The sequence below is a fragment of the Pholis gunnellus genome (genome assembly GCF_910591455.1).
Source record: "Pholis gunnellus genome assembly, chromosome: 15".
In the NCBI taxonomy this organism is placed as follows: Eukaryota; Metazoa; Chordata; class Actinopteri; order Perciformes; family Pholidae; genus Pholis; species Pholis gunnellus.
Genome location: NC_136542.1, coordinates 3188440 through 3204077, shown reverse-complemented (window position 1 = coordinate 3204077; position 15638 = coordinate 3188440). Strand labels below are relative to the sequence as shown.

Below are 15638 nucleotides of genomic sequence, written 5' to 3'. Positions count from 1 at the left end.
GGCATGGTTTCACACACTCCTGACACTGCCTCTCAAAACACACACACACACAAGTTCAATCCCTTCCCACGCCGGTCTTTATACTCTGGAGAGTTGAGCTTAACGCCCCAAGAGGCATTGCTGCAGGACTGTGACACACACGTTTTTTTTCACACTGCAACACAGTTTTCACACTTCGATGCAACTGTATACACACACACACACACACACACACGTTTCCCCTTTTCACACACAAATTCATCACAGCTGTCTTACACGCACACAAAGTGTAAGTGTACACATGGGGAGCGGGGCAGTAATGATATTCAGGCTCTGACCCATTTTACACAATTATTCTCTGCTCCGTCTCTCTGAGGCTTACCTTTCATACCGACAGGGTACACAGGCTGTCACACAGGTAGCTAGGGAAGTGGCACAAAGACCTGGATGCCTGTGTGTGTGTGTCTGTGTGTGTGTGTGTCGTCAGTGAAGATGTTGATGTTGTACCAGAGGGGGATTCAGTATTTGTTTATGCTGCTACAGATGTGTGTTTTTAGCACCTAGGTTTTTACTGTGCAACTGGCTGCGTTCAGCTCCGATCTGACAGAGAAGGGCATTTTATTCTCTGTTATTTTCACTGCATGTGTGTTAGTGGTTCAAACCCCTTTACAGATAATGCTCCTCACTCAGTAAATGTGCTGGTAACGTCCGTCTCGTGTATGAATAAGCCCTCAAATGAGTTTTCTGTAAAAGCCACGACTGCAATCTTGCTTGGTCGGACATTCCTGTGTAGAGACGTTCAGCTGTGCTTTCTGAGGCAGTGATTCTGGTTCTCTGTGGGTGTCACTGATAACTGTAGGTCGCAGTAACAAAGATGATGTGTAAATGTGTACTTTGAATATAAACGTATTCAAAGCTTTTATTGAAGTTTTGGACGTCTGTCAAAAACATTTTTTGTAGTTGTGGTGATAGAAATGTCATTACTTGTGCCGTTGCATTGCTGCTACACCGGCCCCGTTAGCCTCCCAGTTGTGTGCAGCAAACTGTTATTTGACTGCAGTGAAAATTGTGCTAAACGCCAACAAATACGGATCGAAGGACGACATTTCAGGGCTTATCAAAGTGGCGGCTGTGGGCCAAAGGTGATAGTTAAAAGTAAATAAATAATATAACTTGCTGTTTATGCCGTTTACATTTTTGTGAGTTAAATATGAATTAAAAAAATGATTAATTCTTTTTTTAATAATCTGAGAACAGTGGGCAGAAAAAGTGGTACAAAACAAAATGCATTTCAAATAAGGGAATTTGGGATCCTACCATTTCAACAATATATTAAATACATTACAATTGGTGTTTGCTTTTGGCTCGAAGCAAGGTAAAAAGAGTTGGAAATGATTACATCTTTTTTTAATAATGATTTACTTTTGGGCTCTGGAGTCATTGGAAATGCTTGAATCAGTCCGGAAACGATCCTTTACAACGATCACTGGAATGCAATTCTACAAATATAATAATATTAATGATGTTAGTGTAGCCTGATCTTTATGAGGCTAATACAAGGTTTTAACAGAATAAAATAGCTGCGCACCATTCAAAGCTGTTGCAGAACTTCCTCTCATGTTAGATCAGTCTTGCGAGTGTGTTTTAATCTGTTTCTTTTCCTCCTGCAACCAAGAGGGGAAGAAATATAGAAAAAAACACTAAGAAACCCCCCAATGATCACCTGTTTGCCTACATGAATAGCCAGCATAACGCTGTACACACAGCATGTGAGAGTAAAGATCTAACGTCTTTTCATTTTAATAGAACAGTGAGCAGAATGGTATATTCCGTCTGATAAGTGACTAAATGGATGAGAGCGTTTATCAGGGATGGTTAGACTATCTTGTAAAGGGGCGAGCTGTTCTGAAATGTCATTTTTTCGAAAAAAGCAGCAAATGATGTAAAGAATACACGTTTCAAAACCAAAAAAGCCAAGATTACTTTAACAGATAATGAAGCCAGCAAAATGACAAACGTCACGTCTGAAAGGGGCTCACGGTGATGCCAACATGGCTGCCTGTATGAATATATGTATGCATACACTGTATCTTTGGACACAGGAGGTTATTAAGAGGTGTGTTTGCTTTGCATGGATTCATGCCTCTGAGCTTGCAGCAATGCTGCACTCACACGCATGCAGCGTTACAGCCCCCCCCCCCCCCCCTCAAATAATAATAAACTGAGAGGGGGAAGAGTTCAGATGCAGACAAATGGGCTCGCTGAGGGGCCGACTGGTCTGCTGCTGGGAACACTGCGGTCAAACCAGCAGCAGCATCAACAAACAACAGAAAATAACGAATACTTGACGCATGTTTGGATACCAGAGATATGCACGGCACCTCAACTCTGACACGCTGGGGTTCCAACAATACGCTGCTTTGACTTTGAGAAATGAGCGCGATTAATGTACACAAACAAAGAAAAGGGTCACCGCTTTGCTTTATGTCCTCTCCATCTTCAACTCCATCCTTGATTATCCGTCTCTCTCTCTCTTGTCAAGTCAAGTTTATTTTAAGAGGCCAGAATTAAGACAAGTTTGTCCCAAAGGGCTCGACAATCAGTACGACATGAAGACTCAGACGAGGAACAACTTGGAAACACCGTGTCAGAGAGAAACAGAGCTCCTTCTAGTTGATGTTTTCTGTTCAATTCAGAAATATTTATTTTCACTCCCTTCTTCTTTCCGATGTTGCTTTCCCTGTGTAGTCTTTCGGAGGTGTTACTTGTGGCATTAAAACACATTAAACAAAGACATTTTAATGACATTTAATTTATACCCAAAATATAATATGAATCATAATTGGCATAAACAAACAAGACCATTGCCGAGAAGATTGGCAGCCTCTAGCAACCAGCCGTTACACATTGATGTATTTATTTCCTTAGCAAAGTAAAAAAAAGAAAGAAAGAAGTTTTAATGATGAGAAACACTAGAACCAACAACACCGCTGCTGTGAGAGACGCTACAACTCATCTTACGTCTGCTCAATTAAACAGCGTGAAGGTATCACAACCAACTTGACTGTGACCTTCATAAATACTGCACACCACACTTTTAACTCATCTGAATCCGATCGCACGTGAACTGCTCGAATGAACTAAAAGGTTTCGACAGCGGGACACAAAGATGTTTACGACCTTTCAAAGTTACAATCTGTAAAGTAATAATAAACACTATCAATAGCAGAGTGACACAAATGGCGATTGAGCCGGTGGTCCACTGATAAAGCGGTTGCTTTGTGTCCTGGGAGAAATCACAAGTGGCGTTCAGATAGTGATGCGTTTTCATCCTCTATGACCATAGAGCACGAAACAACTGGCGACACCTGTGGTTATATCAGGTGACGGTAAATGTGCTTAAACCACAAAGGTTTGGAAGAGCACGTGATTTGAGCAGGCGGCAACCTACGATTCTGCCGAGTGAAGCCAATGCGGAAGTGTCTTAAAGCTGCATTCTCTCTAATGGCCACCAGGGGGCGACTCCTCTGGTTGTATAGAAGTCTATGAGAAAATGACTACTTCTCTCTTGATTTATTACCTCAGTAAACATTGTAAACATGAGTTTATGGTCTCAATCTCTAGTTTCAAGTCTTCTTCAATACAGCATGATGTTCATTTAGTACATTATGGTCCATTTAGAGTCAAACAGACCATAAAGCAGGGGATGCTTTAGGGGCGGGACTACTGTGATTGACAGGTCGCTGCCGCTACCAGAGCCGTATACAGCATCAATGTGTCACTCCTCCAAATTTAAAATAAGGTCACTACAGTTCACAGGTTGCAAAAAGTCAAGATGGCGACGGTCACATCGGCGGAATCGAGGCTTCATAACTGCAGTCCACAAAGCAATGGGTGACGTCACGACGACTACGTCCTCTTCTCGTATGCAGTCTGTATAGATCACAGAATGCAAATAGTGCATTGAACAGCTCTTGCTGAAAAAAGGCTGTCCATAAATCCTATGAAACATTTGTTTTTTTATATAGAATTTAACTATTTATCTCCACCTGTTAGAGCCACACACTTATTTTGTTTCATATTCTAACTGTTAAGATTGAATTTTTCAACAGTGAAAGCCACCGCGGTCTTTCAGGGCGATAAAACATTAATATCACTTACAGCTCGGTGTGATAAATGAGTGATGACTCAATCACCAGAAAGGACACTCAGGAAAAGGATCATTTCTTTCCATTCTCAAAATCATGGTGCAAGAACTTCATTATATGCAGCTTCCATGGACTGCTGAGGAATGTGAATAAAACTACTGACAACTATCACAGTACAGCATTAGGTGGTGTAATATCACACTTGGCTAATTTCAATCCTCGATCTGTTGGTACAAAGCAAGATGAAACAATTATTTCGGCCTTGCCAGAAGCGATCCAACCGGGCGTAGTTTGCTCCGGTCCACAGGCCTGTTTTTGCCTCGGGGCAATATTTCTCATCCAGTGTGTTTACAATTGGAGAAAAATGAGGGGCTGCCCGTGACGACCTGAACACATCTGTACTCTGTGTGTACCCTAAGAAACAAAAGAAGACCGGCAGCTTTTCATTTCACAGCTTAGAGCTGTCGTAAGACGGCTGCAGGGGGCTCTTAGGTTCTCGCTTCTTTACGTGCTTGTCTCTCATATTTGAACCGGAGAGGGAATAGACGCACATCTGGAATAGGAAGAGACTTTGCTGTCGGACTGATGTGACATAGGGATTATTTTTCAACTCATAACCGATCCCCATTGAGTGTTCGTCTGTGCGACTATTGTATCCATCGTACAACCTCAATTTCAACCTGACAGGCCAGATGCTTCGCTTCCCATTTTTGACAAAAACAAAAAATTGTGCCCTAAAAAAAAAACTATTTATCTCCTTCAACACACACATCCACTTTATTTTGTCCTGAGCGGAAATGATGTGTGTGTGTGTGTGGGGGGGGGGGGGACGACGACGACGACACCTTGAAAAATTCAATTATCCATCCTTTCAAACTCTTTGTGCATGTGTATTTTTATTTTATTTTTTTGCCTAAGATGTTCCACAAAGGTAGTGTCTTTTCCCGTGGTCTCCTTCAGAGGCCTCGTGTTAATAACATTCCCCAGCAGATGCCTTTGTTTTACAGCGTTGAAGGCCCCCCCCCCCCCCCCCCCCCCCCGGAGAGTTATCTAGACCGGCCAGGCAGAGCGGCTAAAGGTTTTGTTAAATTACCTCCAGTAATTAGCCCAGCACGTAGGATCGCTGCTGAGCCCACACACACACTGACTGACTGACACACAGACACACACACACACACACACACAGGCTGATGTGGGCATACACTGCAGCTGCATGCTGCTCCGCTTTCATCCGCTGCATTCAACTCTACTTCAGCAGCAGCTGGGGATGAGTTTCCCCCCGCCAGCGCCGAGAGCGAGTCAAACTCCCTGTTGCTATGACTCACCAGGTACACAGACACTTCCACTGAGCCCACTTTGATGAGTTTTTCGGTTGGCTTCTGTTTGCAAAAGGAAATGTTTTGTGAGCCCGCGATAATGAAGCCATATTGCAACGTATTTAAACTAAACACCGCAGAAGATGATGTAGATTTTGGTTCTCAAGCTGAAACGCGACGAGGACTCTTGATGTGAGATGGACGAGATAAAGAGTGCAGCGCTACAAACTAATGCAAGTGAACAATGACCACCATCACCATCGCTAATAGAATTCAGCAACTGCTCAAACCGAACACTACTCAGCAGCAGATCCGTTGAGAAAAAGAGGACTTAAAAAAACGTTGTAAAAGAAAACGTGTTAACGTTTACAGTCTCGGACTACTGCAAAAAAAATAAAGCACCTTTTCCTGTTCTCTCACCTCGACCCGTTTCTATTTGATGTGTTGAGGTGAAAATTACTGGAGAAAACGGGCTCACGAGTGGCTACCTGAAACATCTTATAAGTTCTGAGGTTCTGAACACCTTATGAAAGACGATATAAATAACATCACAGACAAAATCAACTTAGATATAAATAACACTTGGGACGTTAAAGGTATAATTGTATCACGCCTCTTCTCATCTCTACATCATATGGGAAATATTCAGATAATCTGCCGTCTGCTGTCACCTCCTGTTTGCTGCGCGCCTCCTCTTGCGCCTGTGCATCTCAACAAAACGATGAGTCAGTCTGTTAGATTCTGTATTAATGACACAACTTACTCATCAGAAATCATCAGAGTTGAGAATTGCTCCGGTGTTTCGACATTTGACCTTACTTAGATTACCTTTTTTTTTTAAAACAGCCATATGCTTTTAATTGAAAACAGTTTATAATGAGTGGCGGTAGACGGCTCGATAGAAGAGAACTGCGCGCCACAATCATGTTACGATAAACCAGACTGTTTCCTCGCTGCCCTCCCTTTTTTTTTTGCATCAAATGTCCCGGTTTACTCTCGTCCCACGATATCTATAAATAAAAGCAGAGCAGAAAGGTAATCATCTGCCCGTGATGCCGGGGCCGCAAGCTCCATTTGGCAGAAGCCGAGTGAATATATCTCATCGGCGGAGCAAGTTTGGACTTCCCACCGAGGCTATAAACAACTTTAATGATCTTCAGCTCGCTGTGTGGCGCCCGGCCCCCCCGTACACTCCGGTCGCGGGTCTTAATGCACGACTGTAGCATCCTGATAAAACAGCATGGAAACAAGGGGAGGAACCCGCTCCGAGTCGCTCAATCTGAGCCGGGGAGGAGATAGGATAGCGAGCGCTTGCCGTGTTCGAGCCGGCGAAGGCAGAGAAAGCTGAGGAGGTAAATCTAAATTGGATCTCTCTGCTGCTGGGACGCTCCCGCCCTGATGAAGAGGAGGAGAGCAGGCCCGGGAAGAATGGAAGAGAAGAAGAGCAGAGGTGGGAGAAGAAAAGGTAAAGCAGAGACGGAGGAGGAGGTGGATGGCGCCGGATTTCCACAACAAGTTTCGACACACAAACACACACACGCAGAAGTACACGAAAAACACACAAACGGAAGCGGCAGATAAGGCCGACAGAAAACCAGACAGCTGATAGGATCAGTGACGGGCTCTTAAATTAGAGGAGAACACCACAGCAGAGTAAGGATGTCAGACAGGAGACGAGAGAGAGGAAGAGAAAAGAGAAGGAAAGGAAGAAGAAGGAAAGGAAGAAGAGGAGGACAATGAAACTAACACAAGGCAAACAAGGACGCTAGATAATTAAATCTAACAAAACAAAACAAAGTGGAACAAACTATTGAACAGAGACGGGAACAATGATGTGAAAAGAACAAACAGGTGAGAAGAGGAAACAAAGAGATGGTGAATTGAAAAGAACTTAGAAGATAAATAGAAACAAAGGAAAAAGGACAAAGAGGACAAAAAGAAGAGACAGAAAACTGAAGAAAAAAAGAGAGGAGACAAGAAAACGTGAAGTGAAAGGAGAGAGCGAGGGAACTTTAATAACATAAATAGAAGACAACCTAAAGTGAAAAAGGAGGAGAGAAAAAGAGGACAAGATAAAAGTCTAAAATGAAAAGCACAAAAATAAATCGCAAAGAACAGAGCAGAGCCAAGAAAAGAAAAAGGACAAAAGAGAAGAAGACAGAAGAAGAGACGAAGAACGTGAACAAAAGGGACGAAATAGAGAACAGAGGAAAAAAGAAAGAGGCAAAGAAGAGAACAGAGGACACAAGACAAGTGAAGGAGCGGGATCCTTTCTGCTGGAGCAGGGATTCGATTAGCCGCTGATCTTCCCGAGGGGCCCTGCAGCCTCTGCTGGGAGTAACCTTGTGCTGGGGAGCCAAGCCCCCTGAGATGCATGGCCCCTGTCAAGAGCCGAGGGGCCCCGAGCCACCCTGCTGAACCAGCCCTATAGTCCCTGCACTACATCTGCATTCAGAGGTCATTCATCACAAAGTGCACAGTCACATCATTGCCCGCCTGTGGCTGCGATTTCTATAACTCGGCCCAATTCCTACTTTCTAAAACGTGCTCTGCTGCCGCGTCCGTGCTCGATGTATCTGCGCTTAAATCTGCTGCAACCGTCTCCGGCCCCCACGCCGGTGCGTCAAACTCTTCTCAAGGTAGTCTCTTCTCCACGAGTCCAGCTCAGCTTGGTCTTTACGTTTAAATCTACCCTCGAGGTCGACTTTTAATCTGGTCAACTGATTCTTCCGTGTTTGCATCTACTACACTGCGCTTCAACTCTATATTAAAATCTATCTCAATCATTTTGCAGCTAATTCTGCCCTTGGCTCGGTAAGAAAGAGCGAGATCAGAACATCCTGACAGCCAAAGAGTTTGTCATGTTATGAACTTCACACATCAAAGTCTGTTTGCAGGTCGGCAGAGAAAAAAAAGAATAATCATGAAGTCTTTTTGTGGCTCCAGAGGGAGCTGTGTGAAGTCTGTTTAATTGCCTTAAGTGATGTCAGCTGAGTCAGCGTCGCTTAGGGCAGAAGACTTCAAGTTTGAAAATTAAACAAACGTGTGGCGGTACAAAGAAGTGAGCTTAGCACACTGCTGTAGCCCGCTGCCATTCTCCTCTCGAGGCTACATCAGTGGAACGCACCCAAATCTCTGACAAAGTCGAGTTGCATTGTGGGTAATGCAGAGCGCCAGGTTTTGACAAGGAAAAATAATTTGTCCAAAAATGTCTGTCTTATCATGAGTCATGAGTAGGGCCGGGGTTACACATTTAATACGTTTTTCAACGTGGCTTTTGTCACCTGATCACGCTAGTACGCCATTAACTGTTGAGTCTGTACGCTCTGAGAACGGATCCGATTGGACAGTGAGCAGCAAATATAACTTTTATGGATAAGAGTTTACAGGTAAAGGAAGTGTGTTTATCCACCGTTTTACAGCCGCTCCCTTTGACCATGAAATATATCTGATCACTATCTGATCAGGCAAGTCTCATTGAAGTGTAAATGAAACAAGTGCAACAGAGGACAATTGTTTTTCAAGTGCAAAGCTAAATCTGTGCTGATTATTTTTAAAAGGTGGGGGATTCAACAGAAGCTCTTAGTATAACTGATAAATACAGGCAACAAAGTGTTGCACTGGATTAAAGAGTCTATTTTTCCAAATCTCTCACTCACACACACACACACACACACACACACACACACACACACACACACACACACACACACACACACACACACACACACACACACACACACACACACACACACACACACACACACACACACACACACACACACACACACACACAGTTACCCTGTGGTGGTATGTAGTGGCAGTTAATGGCCCGGGCGTCTCAGATTTGTGCCTCCACACTCTGATACAGTGGAAGAAGTTTGTAGTGCTCACAGCATTGATACAAATATACATTTTAAAAACTAAAGAGCAGCTGGCATTTTTATGGGAAGTAGCTTTCTACCTGTGGAGGCGAATTACTGTGACGGATTGTGTTTACACATAATCTCCTTAAGTGTCGGGACAAAGAAGTCGGTTTTTATCCTGATCATCATCGTTGATTAGAAGACCTTGCAGACGGTTTATATCTCCCTCTATTCCTCTGACTGTGACTGCATTAATCCCATTGTTAGGAGACAGCGGGTGTTTCCCTCGTTTCAAAAGACGTGCGTCTTGTTTACTCCACTGTATAAATCTGATGGGTCTGGTTTCCTCATCAGAAGATTCACAACGTTTAAGCCGTGTGACTTTTCTCTCTCGGCAGATAAAATGAAATATATTCAGGTCAGGACAGTTTTCTTTATTCAACGCTTCCTAAGAAACGGCGCAGCAAGAGAAAAGCAGCGAGGCTTTTTTCGAATGCTTTGAGCAGAACAAACGATATTTACAAACCTCAGCGTGACCAGATACCATTAGCAGTTAGAAAACGTGTTTGTGATTTGAAAGTATGGCAAGTGACTTTTGTTTTCTTAGTAAAGAAACACATTAAAATGTATTATCTCAAGCCAAACGACAATAAAAGCCATTAAAATTAAAATTAAAATTTAAAATTTTAAAATTTTACACAAAGGCGAAAATGTGAAAAACATGTTTGCTGTGTGATTCCCTTAGTCACTTGATAAATATTTTATCCACTTGTTATATGGTTGAAAACCTTGGTTTAGTTTAACATTCCTTTTGTAGCTTGACTAAAACAATAGTAACACACCCAGAACCTAAAAGTCAGGGTTTGTGTCTGGTCTTCATTAAAACCTTGAATCACGTGACCCGGTGTAATAACATACAGTCTATCATGAGTGGTTCTGAAGTTAGAGCGATGATTTCTCACTCTGAATGCTTCACTTCTGTCTGAATGACTTTGTTCCAACAGGCCGTACGTCCATATTGACAGATTTCGCTACCTTTCGATTTCTCCGTCAAGTGTTTCACAAACACAGATGGTCCGACGCACCAAAACAAGGCCGTGTTGTGAGATGAATCATGACTTTTAATTAAGTGTCCCCTAATGTTCTTAATTTTCATGCCAGCAAATATTTCCTGCGAGTAGGCGTTAAATAATCATTTCTTTTCCAAATGAAGAATATCTCAATGTTGGCATGAAACTCTTATCTCATTTCTAAGTATAGGGTCCTAATCTACAAGACTTTACTCTCATCAGCATGTATTTAACTCCAGGGTTAACTGAATTCCTTCTCATTAGAATTCACAGCCGATCCACAATAACTGGCTATAACTGGTATAACAGCCCACTTTCATCATCATCATCATCATCATCAGGCCTTCACAGGGTCCCAGCTGAATGTACGCTGCGTTGACCCTCATTGGGGTGTACTAGACCTGCACTACTCTTCAAACTTCTTCCCCCTAAGTGAGCCTCCTTGGCTTGTTGAAAACTAATGGAATCACCTTTAAGAGTTTAGACTGAGAAATGACTTAAAACTATATATCTATCAGTACACACTCTTAGACATAAGGGTTCCAAAGGGGTTCTTCCTGAAGGGCTGCGGTTCTTCGCACGACTTACAGCCAAAGAACCCTTTTTGGAAGAAAGGGTTCTTCAGGGATTGTTGGAAGCATGCGTGTTAGAGATCCTCGCAAGTGTAAAGGAAAAATAGTCGATGCAAAATATATTTAATAATTTACCAACGTTTCGGGGTAAAAATGTTTTTTTTTACCTTGAAGGAGTCCCCTGTCAAAATGCTGGTACATTATTAAACATCTTCTGAGGGTAAACATGTAAAGTTTATGTCTGGACACGATTGAGAATCCACAATGTGTTATATTTGAACTCTAGTTGTCAAAACAGGAGAGCAAAAGTCATTGGACCTGAAGTTTAGGAATGAAACTCAGCACATCTCCAACACCTCTCGTGGGCTCCTCGATCAAACCCTTGGAATATAAAAGAGGGTTCTTGGTAGAACCCAGGGGGTGGGTTTAGGTGAAAAGGTTCTGGAAAGAACCTCTAGAGAGACTTCTGGGTGGAACCATTACACCAAAGAAGGTTCTCTGTAGAACCTCTCACAGCAGTGGAACCTTTCATAGATGGTTCTAGGTGTAACCCTTTATGTTGGGCTCTAGGTCGAACCCTCTGAAAGGGTTCCACCAGGGTTTATAAAGGTTCCACTAGGAACCAAAAAGGGGGGTCCGTTATTTCTAAGGGAGGACGGAGGACTGTAATCACTAACGGCAGTCGACAGGAAGAAGACGGAGCTCCCACTTGAGGGAGGATGAGCGACGACACCGATGATGGATGGAGCTTCCTGTCAGCCCCCCAAAAAAAAATTGCTCTTGAATAAAACAAGGCTGCGCTCACCTTGACGTTTCCTCCTATCAGGTCAGGCGGCTCGTCGTCCGTCTCCAAGGCCACGTTGATGGTGGCGAAAGGCCGGCTGGCCATCTGTTGCATCTCCCTCAGCAGTTGCTAGGGAGAAGGAGGAGGAAGAAGAGGAGGAGCAGACAGATAAACAGACTGTTTCGTAGTTGTCAGATTAATATAGTGCAGTGAAAAGTATTTCTTAATTTCCCTGTTAAATGTTGTGGTGCAGAATAAACAACCATGTCATGGTACTAGTGCAGTAAAGTACCCTTTTAAAGTGTACTTGAGTAAATGTACTTTAAAACGTAGCTTTTCCACCACTGCAAGGCGGAGCAGTCTCATTTTGCTCTGATTTATATCATGGACCTTGGCCAGAGGAAGAGGAGGGAGGTGATTATGAGGGAAGGAGAGGAGAGGGGAGGGGAGGAAAGAAAGCACCGAAATAAGGCAAATTAACAGGAAGAGAGAGAGAGGTGGATGCGTAACGTAATGGTGTGAACGATGCAGAGGGTGAGGAGAAGAGGGAGGGGGGGGGACAATGAGGGGAGTGAAAGAGGAGGTAAGACCACAGTAAACAAGGCGATGCACCTGCGTCGTCGTCGCCCGCCAACGCAGCCAAAGTGCTATAAATAGAGACACAGCGTCAACTGTCAAGACCCGAACGCAAGCGGCGCACCCCTAGACACGAAACAAAAACACCTGCGACCAACGCACGAGCAAGAGGAGAGAGGAAGTCAAACATCTACCCGTAGCTGATCGGTCGTGCGTAAATACATCTCAGAGCTCTTCAGCACATAAAGGACGTGGTGATGCGGTTCACGTGTGTGAGGAGTTTTTACATGTAGACAAATGTCAAAAGGTGCTCGACACGACCCCGTTGGCCTCTGTCTCATTAGAGTGAGTTTCTGGCAGAGAATAGGTGCAAGTAAAGGGCAGCGGTGCAATTCAACATGAACACACGCACTGTAGAAATCACACATGGTCTTTTTCTGTGTCGATGCATGTTCTCGTGTGGGGGGGGGTCAAAGCTCGCCTCAACAGCTTGTAATTAATCTGCTGAGCGTTTTCATCCTCCTGTGAGGCTGTCAGTTGTGTCTATTGACTTGCTCGCCTTTTCTCTCTCTTAATTAAATGCCTTATAATCATATCCTGAGCAAGGGGTTACAAAAATAGCTTACGGGAAAAAAAGTCTCTTTCTCTCTCCAGCGTAGCCTGAGAAGCGAAAAAAGAAAATGTCTAAATTTAATGCCCCGGGTTCTCTTTGTGGAGCGAGCCAGCTCATTAAATTCCTGCATGTGTCTCTGTTGGTGTGCGCCTGAAGCCAAATCTCCCAACGCTCGTCTCTCTGTAGAAACAGCTGGGCGAGGAGGAGATGAACCTTTGCTTTCCCTGAGCCACTACTTTTAAAAAAGAAAGATTTAACACGGAGGGAATATGCTTATTCACATTCCTGCTGACTAATAAATGAGATCGATACCTATTTTTTAATGTCCATTAAATATGCGGCTGCAAGCCAGCGGCTGGCTAGCTTAGCAATAAACTAAAAAAAAAAAATTTGAAATATGGGGAAACTGCTGGCCTGGCTCTGCACAAAGGGAGCTAAATCTGCCAGCCTGGCAGCATCGCTAACGCAAGCTATCTAACATTTAACTTCTTCACTGTGAGGTTACCTTTGACTGAGCCAGGCTAGCTGTTTCCCTCTGTTACCAGTCTTTGTGCTAAGCTAAGCTAACGTCGTATTCATATTTAAACGATAAAAATGAGTGGTGGATAGACGGTAATATTTTAAGCACATAAAGCCTCTAAATTTGATGGCCAAAGTACACTTTTTGTGGCCCAAATGTAAACTATGTTTACAAATGTAACAACTTCACACAGCCTTTCTCAACTATGACACTTCCATATATATAAAAAGATATTAATAGAATGAAAACATATAATTATTTATCTAAATTGAAAACTCTTAGTTTATTGTTGAACTAAAAAGGAGCCGATGAATCGACCTTTATTTGACCTGATTAAACCCGGTGTCCATCTTGTGATCCAACTCTCAGCAGTTAACCAAACTTTCCTGCAACATTTTATTCTCTATTTTGATAACGAGTCATTTATGCGTGCAATTACAGCTTCTCAAATAAGAGCATAACCATTATTTAACTTCATTTCATGGGGGTTTTTTTTGACAGTTCACAAGAATAGTGGAGCCGTTTTTCAGACATTACTTCTCCTAGTAACTGGGACGGCAATCATTATTCCTGACATTTTATGAACCAAAGGATGAATCAATTAATCACATTGGCAGATGAATCGGTAGATTATTCATACTGCGGCCACTTTAATGTCATCTGATAGAGGATGGTGCACAACCTACTTGGATGCCGCATGAATTAATATGAAGATATTTTAGTGAGTGAGTAAGTTAATTAGCAAATTTGCAAGTTAATAAAACATGACAGTGCTTTATAAACCAAAATTAGAAATTATTGTGGAGGAGATTAAGAAATGACAAGCTACACCCAGACACTCCAAATAGAAACAATGTAATGCATAATAGTAGAACAATAACAACCATGAAGTATGAATGAATCCCAGCACAAAGCCTCGTTACCACCAACACGAATATAAACAGGCTGAAGCCTCCGACGTGCCCAGTCCAGCGTCTTGTTGCAGCAGTCAACACGCATTAACAAATGAAAACGCAAATGAGCAACTCATGGTGCCGAGTCCCCGATTTGTCATGATTAGACGTCCCACTGTGTGAAGCGTCCGAGAGCCAAAATATGTCGCCCTAGTGGGGTGTGATGGCTGCTGGGTGTGTAGCACCACACAGTACCCGGGGGACTCTGCCATCTTGCACTGCAGTCTGGCTTTGACACAAATTACAAGCTATTAACACTAACTCCGGTTAAGTACGAATAAATTCTGCGACTTCCTGGCCGACCAACCAGGGCTCAACGCTCCTCAGAGTCAGGTTTCACTCCCGAGGTAAGATAATGAACTTTTATGACCGAAAGAAGTTCTTGCAACTTCATTCACAATGACGCAACGGGCCGAGCCCAGGAACACACATCACAGTCTGCATCCGTTTGGCAAACAGCATGCAGAAGAAGTGAGAATCTGCATGCAGACACATCCTTGTTCATAATCGGAGCTCCTTGATAAGCACAAAGCAACAGAATTGATTTAGCGGATAAAGAGCAGGCGGAGGAGCATCTGAATGTTGCGGTAAACAAACTTTATAGATTCAGTCCACCTCGCTCAGCCTCTCTGCAAACTGCCCGGCCTCTCGTCTAACGCAGCGCTAACCTTTGTTTAAACACAGTGACACCCGGCTGGGATGATGTGCTGCTTCTCCTATTCACAATACAAATATTTCTACTGTACAACAGGGAACTGTCCACAGTCGATAGTTTGTGTTACTGAACAATAAGCTGCTCCAATGGAGCTTTTCTTGCTCAATCGGAGATCTGACCTGAATTTAAAACATTCGTTTATTGACAGTTAATAACAAACCAGAAAACAACACTTATTAGAGAGACACATTTTAATGTCTTTTCTTGGTAGAATTTGATTTGTTTTCACGAACATGTTCACCAATTTCACAACGTGGGGACAGCAGAACAAGCTGTAAAGATAAAAATGTAATTATTATTACTCCATAAAGTTGTTGTTTCTTGTCTCGCAGATACATAGCAACATTATAATTTAATTAAAATTGTGTTTCTCTGCATCTGAAAAAGTCCCAAAATTCACTCTCCTTCTTTGGTCTCCACCCTCTCCCCCGAGGGAAACATCTGCCGTTTCTGCTGCTAAGTGCTTCTCTGTGTTCAACAGCCAAAATGGAATGTAATGCGAATAAAGACAAAATATCATAAAATG

The 15638-nt window shown here is 43.0% G+C and overlaps 1 protein-coding gene across 1 annotated transcript in view; it reads right to left on the bottom strand.

Moving 5' to 3' along the window:
* atrn (attractin) overlaps window positions 1-15638 on the bottom strand; it is a 123039-nt gene that overhangs the window by 11016 nt on the left and 96385 nt on the right. Inside the window, exon 27 of the mRNA XM_079175205.1 lies at window positions 11757-11864. Within this exon, the coding sequence (XP_079031331.1) occupies window positions 11757-11864 (108 nt within the window). The remainder of the gene's footprint in view (window positions 1-11756; window positions 11865-15638) is intronic.